This window comes from Limulus polyphemus, unplaced genomic scaffold (assembly GCF_000517525.1).
Source record: "Limulus polyphemus unplaced genomic scaffold, Limulus_polyphemus-2.1.2 Scaffold3537, whole genome shotgun sequence".
Taxonomy (NCBI): Eukaryota; Metazoa; Arthropoda; class Merostomata; order Xiphosura; family Limulidae; genus Limulus; species Limulus polyphemus.
In genome coordinates this window covers 33,415-46,557 of record NW_013669147.1, presented here as the reverse complement: position 1 = coordinate 46,557, position 13,143 = coordinate 33,415, and the positions used below count along the sequence as shown (strand labels likewise).

The 13,143-nt window shown below is 34.1% G+C and overlaps 1 protein-coding gene across 1 annotated transcript in view; it reads left to right on the top strand.

Annotated features, from left to right (window-relative positions):
* LOC106469544 (N(G),N(G)-dimethylarginine dimethylaminohydrolase 1-like) overlaps window positions 1-12,838 on the top strand; it is a 17,288-nt gene extending 4,450 nt beyond the window's left edge. The window contains exons 2-5 of the mRNA XM_013930042.2: window positions 8,063-8,165; window positions 9,140-9,333; window positions 10,118-10,240; window positions 11,017-12,838. Of these exons, the coding sequence (XP_013785496.1) occupies window positions 8,063-8,165; window positions 9,140-9,333; window positions 10,118-10,240; window positions 11,017-11,142 (546 nt within the window). The 3' untranslated portion in view covers window positions 11,143-12,838. The remainder of the gene's footprint in view (window positions 1-8,062; window positions 8,166-9,139; window positions 9,334-10,117; window positions 10,241-11,016) is intronic.
* The last annotated feature ends 305 nt before the right edge of the window (window positions 12,839-13,143 follow it).

Sequence of the window (13,143 nt, the reverse complement as noted above, 5' to 3'; positions counted from 1 at the left end):
CTAGGTGTTAGGAACATGCACCACATTGTTTTACTAGGTGCTAGGAACATGCACCACATTGTTTTACTAGGTGCTAGGAACATGCACCACATTGTTTTACTAGGTGCTAGGAACATGCACCACATTTAGCACCTAGTAAAAGGGACATGCACCACATTGTTTTCTCATTTCTCATCTTAAGCCTAAGAAAAGTATTACCGAAGGAAGTGGAAGAGGTAGAAAACTTGTATATTCCAGAGAGCTGCTGTCTGTTCTATGAAAAATTCCACTAAACAAGTCCATTAATGAATATTCCTGATAATGTGCCTAAGGATGTATATGTTTGAGTGAATGAAAGGAATTAACTACCCTCAAATTATAACAACATTTTAAACCAAGTTTATGATTCAGTATTTCCTAAAAGTCAATAAATAGTGAAACCGGAACTTCTGTCAGCCATTTCTATGAGCTACGAATTACGTATGTGCACACATTTCCAATATTGGTAAAGTTTATATCAACACAATGTTTTGTTGGTCACGTTTCTAGACACCTATTATAAACTCGTTATATTTGTGGTTTACACGTGAATTACTTGTATATGTTGATCGTAGGTCTATTACTTCGTATCCGAAACTCTGGTAACTTTGAAATAAATAATACTTAAAGTGCTTTCTTATAAGAGATGTATGTAACATTATATATAACGTGTTTTTTGTTAACCGTTGTCAGAATAACTCAAACACAAAATGTGTTAACTTTAATAAACAACTTCCACCTCGATCATATATGGATGGAATCCGGTATTTTATGCCGCCACTTGTAAGTCCTGTTAGGTGGCGTTTGTTTGTTTCTGAGTGCTCTAGGCCGACATGGGTGTTACATTACGAGCGTTTTAAAGTCGCGTTCACTTAAGTGTGATTAATTATTCCAGATAAATTTACTTTTTTGTCGTTGTTAGCCAAACTTTCTAAAGGAGTTGCAGTGAAAGCCACATATGTATTTTTATTTAATGTATATAACATTTTATTTTATTTTTAAATACGACTACACAATGAATACTGGAGTTTTGTTGCTCGTTTTTTTTTTCGAGTATTCACGCAAAGCTACTTAAGGACTGTATCTGCAAACCGGCACTAATTTTGAACTGATAGATTAGGGGGGAAAGCAGTTAGTCAACAGTGCCTACCGACAATTCTTGAACTGCTCTTGTCTGACTGGATAGTTATTTGATCTTTATCTTTGTAATGCACCCACGGCCTTAAAGTGCAGAGCGCGAATTTTTCTGTTTTTGGCATAAATGGGGGGCGTAATCAATTATTCCGCTTTAGCGTTGATGAAATATGCTATTATATTGCGACTGTGTTGATTAGTTATTATTCGGGGTGGCTTGATGACCCCCCCCCCCAACAGTATCTCAGCGATAAACTCGATTGCTTGTGATGTTAAAATTCGGGTTTCGATCCCTGCGATGGGCACAGCGCAGATAGTACATTGTGCAGCTCAAATGCTTAAACCAGACTAACCGGTTTGCAGAATTATTTTATTTATTTCTTTTTCTTCTTATTTTTATTAAAATAACGGATTTTGTTGATTTATATCCCCCCCTCCCTTGTGTCTAATTATTAATACAGCTGATAAAACCCGCATACCCCTCGTTCGTACTAAAAATTTGCAACACAATATTGTCGGTGGTATCGAATCCACAAAGACGCCCGGATATGCTTAGAGATATAATCTTACCTATATATATATAATATAATTTAGGAAAACGGACGTCATGTCCGTCGGGGTTGCACTCTGCTGGATCAATTTTTTTTTTTTCACGGTCAGCTCTATCCAGGATACGGTCATTCGATCGGTTAAAAAGATATCAAACTACGTACAAGTTGTGGAATTTCAACACTGTCCACTAGTAGTTAGTTAACAAATCACAGAGTTTGTTCAACAACAACAACAAAATGTAGTTTGTTCAACAACAACAACAAAATGTAGTTTGTTCAACAACAACAACAAAATGTGGCATTTTTTTAAAATTTTATACATTATGGGCATATAGTGTAAGAGTAGGATGTAGGGCAAATAGAAAGTTTGTTTTGTTTTTAACAAGAAAAATAAGTAATATAGTTCCTTGGGAGCGAATCAGTAAGAGGTCAAATTTAAGTTTTGTAACATTTCTGTTTCTCCTTTTCTTTTACCCCAACCCCAGTAGCTCAGCAGCAAGTATGCAGGCTTAAAACGCTAAAAACTGGGTTTCGATACCTGTGGTGGGCAGAGCACAGATAGCCCATTATGTAGCTTTGAGCTTAACAACTACCAAACCAAACCTTTTCTATTAGCGTCCTTATTTTCCTTTTTTTTTTAACAAACAAATTGCAGACCCCCCCCCCCCCACACACACACACACTCCTAAAGTTCATTATTACTACCAAAACTAACAATACGTTTTTTTTTTATGGACACTGTAATTCATTGTTAATACCACACAGTATTGTATATCCGTGATATTAATTGTTTAAAAGTTCTATGCAACTTTCGTATTGAACAGTGGTGGTGGTGGGTCGCCATGTTTATTGTTACGAGTGCACGATGCGTTTATTGTTACGTGTGCATGCATCAAAGGTTCTGATGTCTATTTGAAGATAGAATTAGAAACACATGGGAATATATTTAAGGACGCTGAATGCGAACGAGAATAGCAACTTTTCGTTTACAGAACTTTTAACGGGTGCTTTTATGTGGGAGTACTTTACAATACACCCCACCCCCGTGCGCTTAATGCCGCGCAAACTAAAAAGTATCCTCTATAAATATCGCTGTTCCAACTAGTTAACACTAATTGAAGGGAACACTCCAGGACGCGAGCACCAACAGTATCCATTTGAAATGTTTCATAAATTATTTGTTTGGAAAAAATAACTTCCGTTTTTTAAAGTAAGAATTGGAGCAAGAACAAGGGGGACTCTTTCAATAGCCGCGGCTGTGATCAGATCTCAAATGGTCAAGAGATGGCGGTACTCCCCTTTTTTAAGTAAGAATTGAAATAAGAACAAGAGGGACTCTTTCAATAGCCGCGGCTGTAATTAGATCTCAAATGATCAAGAGATGGCGGTACTCCCCTTTTTTAAGTAAGAATTGAAATAAGAACAAGAGGGAATCATCAGTAGCCCGGCTGTAATTAGATCTCAAATCGGTCAAGATATGACGGTACTCCCTTTTTTTAAGTAAGAATTGAATAGCCGCGGCTGTAATTAGATCTCAAATCGGTCAAGAGATGACGGTACTCTTCTTTTTTAAGTAAGAAGTGAAATAAGAACAAGAGGGACTCTTTCAATAAAATGTTGATTTTGTTTTTGAATTGAAATGTTTCAATCCATTTCCTGACGCATTTCCTTAGCAAATAAGAAGTTCGAACAACTAATACTTTCGTCTGTCATCGAGAACATATTTTCCTTCATTTGCAGAGTTGACTTTTATAATCAGGATCTTGAAGTGACCCCCCGGAATCAAGTTATATCCAGCGCTGTTCGCTGATGGGCTAGAATGAGGGATGCTATGTGCGGTGTTCATGTCCACGAGAAGGGCCCCTTCGAAGACCTCTGGTGGGTTTTAGATCGAAGAAAAAAATCTTTTACGGCTATCTTCAACCCTTTACACGTTACAGATGGAAAGCTATACAGGGATACGAGCGTAAGTGATCCCAGACTCGCAATCTGAGGGTCGCGGCTTCGAATCCCCGTCCCACCAAACATGCTCGCCCTTTCAGCCGTGGGGGCGTTATAGTGTGACGGTCAATCCCACTATTCGTTGGTAAAAGAGTAGCCCAAGGGTTGGCGGTGGGTGGTGATGACTAGCTGCCTTCCCTCTAGTCTTAAATTAGGGACGACTAGCGCAGATAGCCCTCGTGTAGCTTTGCGCGAAATTCAAAACAAATCGAACCCCTCCGGATCCGCCCCTGAGATAGGTTACCTGTTCAAGGTTGAATTAACCAAACAGTTTGAACCAAAATCTATTATTTGTCGTTATTACTTAACTTTAATACTTGAATATAATAATGGGTAGGCAGTGTTCTGTCCAAAAAGGAAGTGTGTTTCACCATCAATAAAACTTTTCCTTATGCTTATACATTGTTGTTTACTTACCTGTTATTACTTTAAGGCAATACTTTCAGAGATGCTTAGTAAAAATCGAGTTTAGATACCCGTGGGGGGGTACAACACGGATAGACTATTGTGTAGCTTTGCGCTTAATAACAAATATACAAACCAATTCATTTCCAAGTTCATACTATTTTATATGACGTTGGAAATAAATTTTCGAAGACTCAAATTTTTTAGTTTTCACACTCCCATGTATTTTGTGTGTTGATGCCAAAAGGTTGTGTGTTATTTATCTTCATTTAAACTATTGGCAGAATAAAACCGGAAATCTGTTAATTTTCAGTAACGAATAGAGGCGTGTACTGTTAATTGCTGAATTAATTAGTTACGAAAATGCTGTTCTTATGATTGGATTAAACAAAAGGAAATCCTCAATAGTCGCGGCACTTGAAATTCTTTTAGACAGGATTAGATTAAATTAATTTGTGATACCTTTTTCCCCTTTTTATTTGCTACATTTTTGTGCGCCAGCAATAACATCATCTGGATCTCTACCGGCCTACCCTCAAACTGAAATTATGTTACGCATGATTAGGGTAAATTACTTTATTATATCTTGGGCGTGGTAAAATACATCAATCGAAAGGATTTGACCTCTTGAGTCCAAAACTGTAATTAGATCTCAGATCGGTCAAGAAGATGATGGAGCTAAACGTTTATACTTGAAAGAAAAATTCAGAGCCGCTATGCCGCGGCTGAAAATGTAGCCCATTTAATACCTTTCTGTCTTTAATGTTATTTATTTCTACCTCGGTAAAAGAAACGGGCTCATGAATTCTCTTTGATTTATTTGTTTCACATGTTTATTGGGTCAGTTTTCGAAATTGTGTACGGACGTCAGACAGTGTGGGCGTAACCTTGGTAATAAACACTTTTAGCTCGTCGAAATTTCGGTGCGTAATTCGTTGTTGGATCAACGAAGTGGACAGGTATATATCGTCATCGTTATTTCCATACGATGATCTCATTGTTTGCACGCGCCTCCGGGTGGCCTGTGCAAGTACTTGTGTTATTCTTCGTGGTCAACGCCTTATTTTAATCGGTTGTGTTCAACTAGAAACTCGTTCAAGGAATGATAGTCGAGAATAAAATCAGATTTATTGTTTAGCCATCTTTAACGGACATACTTTGACACAAGACTTTCGTTGTTCGTATAATATTGAATAACCAAGAAAGACCTGGCCTGGCTTCGTGGTTAGGACGCTCGAATTCCCGTCGCCGAACATGTTCGATCGTCCTTTCGGCCGTGGGGGCTTTATTATGCATTGGTCAATTTTACTATTCGTTGGTAAACGAGTAGTCCAAGAGTTGGCGGAAGGTGGTGTTGAGAAGCTGCCATCCCCCTCGTTTTTTACTACCTGATTTGGGGACGGCTACCAGGAGAGATGGCGCCGCCACCAGGTAAATCTGCCGGAGAATCACTGATAATACATTAGCATCCAAGGGCGTCAGCGCCCTCGGTACTCAAAAGAAAGACCTGAAAACAAAGTATTTTCATATTAAAAAATGTAACTTCGGTTTAACTTACATCAATAAAGAATAGCAGATTTTTTAATTAAATAGCATTTAAACTGTGGTAGTTTAAGTTTTTCTAAAAACAAGTATTTGCAAAATCCCTTTCGAACTTGGATTTAAATATTTTGGAGAAACAAAAAGAATAACAAAAAATAGAATTCAAGAGATAGCATAATGTATATACAAGACACTAATACCAGTCTATCTGTAGTCAGCCCATCATGCAAGAGAAGACCATAGGGTAGAATAATTTATGTAATTAAACGTCGGTGTGTGTCTGTCTGTCTGTTCCTTATACGTTTCAACATTTCTTGACCAATCAGCACCAAACTTGACACAGTGATACAAGATGATATAAGGAAGGTCAATGAGGGGGTTTCATATTGATAGAATTCTTGAAAACAGCATATCTTTCTTTTCAGTATTGGCACCTTTATATATTTTTATTGCACTTTTAATGTTTATTATGTTAAGAAAAACAAATAGAAGCACAATTTCCTACCCTTTGTTACAAACAAGTATTTAGTTCACCCGTCCAACTGACCGATAGTCCAGCTAGTACTAAATAACAGAATATAAACAACATTGAAAAAAAGAAGAGATAAATCATGATACGGTCAATCAACCTAGCATAGAAGTCAGTAAAACCTGGATAGCATAGGAGTCAGTAAAACCTGGATATCACACTCTTAAAAGTATTTACATAGTTAAATTGATTACAGTAGAAAACAACCGTAGAACGAAACAAACTTGAATATATTTGGATTAAAAAAAAATTTAATACCAACAGTATACAGGATCATTGTAGCAATAAAATATTCCAAAGAGTTTATAATTATAAGATTTAAACCATCAAATACGTAGGATTTTCTTTTGTAGGTATAGCGGGGTATAATTGAGTTAATATACGAACAGTTACTGTTTTGTTTTTCAGTAGTACTTTTAATTTTTCGATAAGCTAGTTAGGCTAAATTATAGTTCATTTGAGGATAAGATGAAGTTAGGGAAGCGCGAAGTAACACCTAATAAGATATTATCCTATATTTGTTTAGTTGTAACCGGCTATCTTTGTGTCTTCTTTTACTGAAGGCTCGTGGAATAAAATATTAGACCTGAAAAACATGTACCTATAATTTTACTAAAATTTTTAAAAACATAGTGATAATTATGATTTTTATTACAATCGATAAAGCTTCAAAAGTCGAGACTAATGCTAGCCCTCAAATTATCGAGTTGTTTTTTTAAAGTTACACTCTCCGTGAGATCCACTTATATAGAATTACATTAATTTATTTTATCATGAACTATCTTTGTAAAGTATATAGAGGACTCTGCAGTAGTTCATTAGGATAACTGCATTATTGATGTGTTTTTTATTTAGATTTATTTATGTTTTCACACATTATTAAAAACCCTCTAACCAATAAAATCGTGAAAAAAGTTGTTTTAATAATTTTAGGGTTAGGTATAAGAAATAATTGTATATTTTTATATCTGGCTTTAAGAGTTGGTAACGAAATGTTTCAATGACATAACTAACCACAAGTAGTTAAATTAGAATACTTTTATAACTAAAAACGTGCTGCAATTCTCTTTACTGGCTCCGTCATTGCAACTTTACTTTTCCAAGTTGTGCCTGCAGGTGGATAAAGAAATGGGCGTGGTCATCTCCATGTAGGTTTAGAAAGAACAGCACAGTACCAGCTGCTTGTGGCACAAGGGACATAATATTTGATTTACGGTAATACACAAACTCCCGATGACTCTCCATACCTACCGATGTGATATTAGGAGTTTATTTTAGACACGTGCTTGGCACGCACTCCCCGCCATATGCGACAAGGAGGTGTTTCTCTGAGAACGAATGTCAAACCAATAAATCATATCCATCACGTTTGCCATTTGTAAGAACTAAGTTTTATACTGTGATTAGAAATACCCATTAGTAGATTGGAAATTATTAATATTTTATTGTTACCGTTACATAAAAAAAAACTCGCTCAGATATAGGAAAGACGGGATAAAAAACGAATAGTTCAAGGGGGGGGGGGTCGATTCGCTATGAAGACGCTCTATGGAAAAGGCTTAGTATTAATTCGGTGTATTATAAGTTTTCTAATATTCTGTAACAAACTTTTTCCCAAAAACCAGATTAGATTCTTTTGTGTTTATTCCCAAATCTGTGTAAGGTTTGAGTGATTAAAAGCATTGAATACACCAAGTAATTGTCCCTTGCGGTAGGGAATTAGAAACCATTTAATTTGATCTATATTGATCGGCATAGATTTATTGTATAGATTCTAAAGGTTCTTAGTGAATTTTATGATAATGGCTTTACCTCGGGGTCTATTTAGTGTCAAAATGTTTTAGGTTTATATTGATTGTGTTTTTTATTTAATTTTGTTTAGGTGGAAATTATCAGGACCATCATTAAAAAGGAGCTGGAACTGCCAATCATAGAAATTGCCGACCCAAAAGCAACAATTGATGGAGGTGATGTGCTGTTTACAGGTAACATCTTCTGACACATGTACCATCTAACTGCTTGCACCTGGTGTGTAATCTGGGAAGTATTGCAACCTTCGCGCTATTATAATGTATGAGCACTGAAAGTAACACTACAGTATGTTACAATTGAAGTAACTGTTGATCAATTTAGAATATATATATAGCACGGTATGTTGAGGTAGCTTTTCCAAATTTTCGTGTGTAGGTATTCTGCATAGAATTAGTGACATCTTTCCAGTAAAGGTTGTATACAACAATGGCTATCACATAGGAGCTTGTACCAGTTTGATTCTGGATGTGGATTAACAGATGTACAAGTTTGCTTTAAAACTTCAGTATGGTGTTTGTTTATTCTAATGACTTGATTTGTGTCACTTATTAAACGTGTTTGGTGTTACATGTAGAGCTGGCCAATTAAAGGATATAATTGGCTACCAATGAGCATTGATTGCATCAATTAGTATCATGTAAAATAATTAATCAAAATTACAATCAATTCAAATAAAGTATCCGGAAAATTTTTTAGGTATTCTAGCTTGTACACCTCAATATTTCTGAGGTGTAAATTCATAAAACAAGGGTTATTCTTAAATTTGGGGGGGGGGGTGTTTAAGTGCAAAAAAGAAGAATAAATGTTATGTAGTTTTTTATTGATTTTAATCAGTTAAATACTCGAAGTTGCATGTAAGAAACTTTAAATACTTGAAGTTGCATGTAAGAAACTTTAAATACTTGAGGTTGCATGTAAGAAACTTTAAATACTCGAAGTTGCATGTAAGAAACTTTAAATACTTGAAGTTGCATGTAAGAAACTTTAAATACTTGAAGTTGCATGTAAGAAACTTTAAATACTTGAAGTTGCATGTAAGAAACTTTAAATACTCGAAGTTGCATGTAAGAAACTTTGAATACTCGAAGTTGCATGTAAGAAACTTTAAATACTTGAAGTTGTATGTAAGAAACTTTCTTTGCTATAGGCCGAGAATTTTTTGTTGGTCTTACTGATCGTACAAATGAAGCTGGAGCCTGTGCTTTAGCTGCAGCTTTTCCAGAATATCCAGTGACACCCATCAGAGTGAGTCATAAGTTGCATCTGAAGAGTCTGTTGTCTATGGCAGGACCCGACATTCTTTGTGTCAGCGAAGGGAAGGAGAGCAAGAGTGTACTGAAGGTATTTTGACAGCAAAAACTCACCAGACTTAATTTCTTTAATTACTTATCAGCACTCATGGCTGCTACCCTACACATTTTTTTTATCAGTATAAACAAATGTTTAAAATGTAGTTTTATATTCTTGTATATATATGTACAAAAAATATTTTAATAACTTTGATCCGTAGCTTTATTTCTGTACTAAAGGGGTTTCATTAGCTCTGAATAGTAATAAAATCAAAATAGCAGTAATGAACTGTTATTCTTACAGAAAAATATTACTGTGATATTACATTTGGTGATAACTTCATATTTATCATGTAATGAAAACAAATTAGGAAAATCTACCTTGGTAAAAGAAGTAATTTCAATATAGGAATAAAAGTAAACCTTTCCTTAGTTAAAATCATAAATTATTGTATTTTGGCACTTGTGTATAAAGTTAAAATCATAAATAATATTCAATGTTAAAACTGGTACACAATTAAAAACATTTTATTTAGGCCTATCTATGGCCTTCAAAAACTTGGCTACTCTACATGTTTCGAAGTTGCAACGTCATCTTCAGGAGTGAATTACAAGACAGTGCTAAACTATTTATAACTTGTTAGTACGTCATGTGACCTATATGCAATTTAACATAAATTCACATTAAACCATTGAAAGGAGATCAACCAATACTGTTAATAACAGGGTCATAATTTACTTCAGAACACACAAAAACAGCTGGTTTATTTCATGCACTATCAGTTCTGATAGATAAGTATCTGACATACAAAGTCGGTGAATTCTCGTTATAACAGAGGATCGAGCAGGAGGCATCTTTTCGATACCAGACAGTCACAGTTCCAGATCCAGGTGCTGCAAACTGTATTTATGCCAATGGGACCTTGATTCATGCTGCAGAGTTTCCAGAAAGTATTAAGGTATTTCTTTAATAGGCTTAATTTTTGAAATATTTACACTTCTCAGCTGATGAATCAAGGATGTATTTCAATTTTATTGTTTTTTTTTTATTTGTTGAAGGTGCTATATAATCGAAAGCTTTTAGTTACACATTGTTGCAATGTTGGTTTGAACTTTATTATTGTATATTTAGCTGAAATGAAAATTATTTCTGATCTTTTGGAAGTTCCTCATGTTCAAAAAAATATATTTCTGTTTTCATAGACTACTTAAAATTATATGTAGTTCTGTACAACACAGTAACAGCATCCTGTAATTGTGTGAAAACCACATGATACATCACAGTTTAATAAATAAATTGTTTGATTGAAGTGACAAATTATATCAAGCAACCTTACATTTTCTGTAGATGTACATAATTTACTTTGTTCTATTTATTTTGCTACTATGTGCCCAACATTAATATTTAATTCATTTAAAAGTATGAATGAAGTGTAAGATTATTTCTTTGAGTGTTTCTGATTAGTCTATATATTTGGACTACTTTGTTTTTAATATTTGAAACTATGAATTTGTGTGCTATATTTAATGTATTTTTGATATGTTTGTTAGAAAAATTGTTTTTACTACTTTTAAAGTTGTATGTTGTTGTTTTTTAAATTGAAACTTCATTTCTTATTTTTTATGCTGTTCATCTGTTTGCTGGACACGAGGTATTTTTGAAAAGTTCGTCACAAAAACTCTTGTTACTAGTCTTCTTATCATCCAATAATCGTAGCATGAATTTCTTCTGTAGGTGTTTGAAGAGAAAGTAGACTTCAACAAGATCGCTCTGAATGTGAGTGAGCTGCAAAAAGCAAATGGTGCCCTCACGTGTTCTTGTATTCTCATCAAGAAGACCAAGTATTTGAAGAAGTTGTAAAAACAAAAGGTGGTTTTGGGCACCATACCTTACGAAACCACCGAGTAGGGGAAAAATCATTAGAATTAAATTGGTATGGCCTTCTTTTTATCTCCCTCCACCAGCAGCTAAAGGTACTTAGCTGATCAGGGAATTAAAGGCAAGCTAAGTTTTTTCTTTTGCGTGATGAAGAAATATACATATATATATATATATATGTACTGCATGTATATAACTACAAATATTATGTTATTTGAGAAATATGGTATGTGGCTTTTGTGTATAATTTCATGTTACAAAGAAGGTTAAAGATATTTTTAGACATGAAACAAGATTCATATGCAAGCCATAATTTTTCTTTGTAGTCATTTTTTTATTATACTTATATGATATACAGTACAGAAGAACTCTTTCTTGTGAATTGTTTTCTGGATATGACAAAGCAGCACTTGAGTGTTAGGAGTGTTTGAACACTTAAGTTTTAAAATTTCATATTTTTCATTAATTATTCATTGACATTTTCATTCTTGTTATTTCACAATTTGCAGTATTTTTTCATCTTTATTTTTGTGAATTCATTGTCCGAGAACTTAGTTGTTTGATTTGAATTTAGAACATTATTTAGAGGTGTGATGAAATGGGTAACTCATTATTATTATATTGTCATGTGTGCTTTTAGATTTGTATCATCAAAACTTGGTGCTATTATTATGTTGGTATTTTCATTTCAGCTACTGTAATCTGTATAAATTGACATTTTAAAATCACTAATAAATGGAATGATCGTATGAAAGAATTAAATAAATAGGCTAGACATACAAATTAATCTCAGAAATTGAAGTGAAAGGTATCGAGCTTGAAGTTTCATATACCGAATATATCCATAAACACATTGGTGAAGCTGGTACTCAAGCGAACAATCAGTATTATTAATGAATCTTGTGAGTACGTGAACAATACGTAGTATGAGCTTAGTCTATCGCACCATTATTCAGAATAGGTCAGATAAAGTTTTGATTGACTGAAGTTTAAATTTTACAACTGGCTGTTCCATGAACTAGTTATTATGTACAGTAATTTATTCACATGTTCTATGAATAACTTAAATCAAATAAGATTAAATTACTTTAAATTAGCTTTGGTTTGAGCTTAGACACAAGTTCTGTAACAGATGTGTAATAAAGTTACTGAAATATACTTATTTTTATCTGTGAACAGCAAAGGTTTTATTAGTGTAGCATGGATGGCACAGTAATGCCTATCTAAATGTAACACAGATTTGTTAGATATCATAGACTATGACATTATGATCTGGTTTTATGCCTTCCTTAGTGTAGTACAGAATAACAGATATCACATTATGTCATGTAACACTTATCCAACTGGTATGGTCTATCATACACAGATTTGTTGGATATGATAGATTATGGCATTACAATCTAGTAAGGGATACTTTTGGATAACTAAAAGGTAGAAATTAAGGAAAATTATGCAAGATTTCATGGCAGCTATCTTTTGTAAACTTAACTTATTAGGTTTTATTTCATTGATTAAAAACCAGTCCTTCTTTTATGGTGTTAGGATATATTGGCTTTGTTATTTGGTGACTTGCACATTTTTTCAAGTTTTGCTACTACACTGTCTCGTTAGAAGATAAAAAAAAAAATGTTGGGGTTTACTCAACGTTTTGCTTTACAACTTCTTCAGAAGTGTTCACTAAAACACAAACTGAAACTGACAGTACAAAGCTTCAAAATTAGTGGTATAAGGTCGTTTATTTCTAGTATTAATACGGAGATATATTGTTTTACAATTCAAAAGTAATTTAAAAAGTTGACATTGTATGAAAAAGTCTGTGAAATTTTGGAATAGGAGCTAGCCGGAAGAAGGTTGGGAACCACTGTTCTAGAAGATATGAGTAATAGTGCTTGTCAGAAGTATCGAAACTTAAGATTTGGAAACAAATATTTAACTTTCAAATTAAATGAACTGCAGTCTTGAAGCAAAAATCAATCCCAAAAT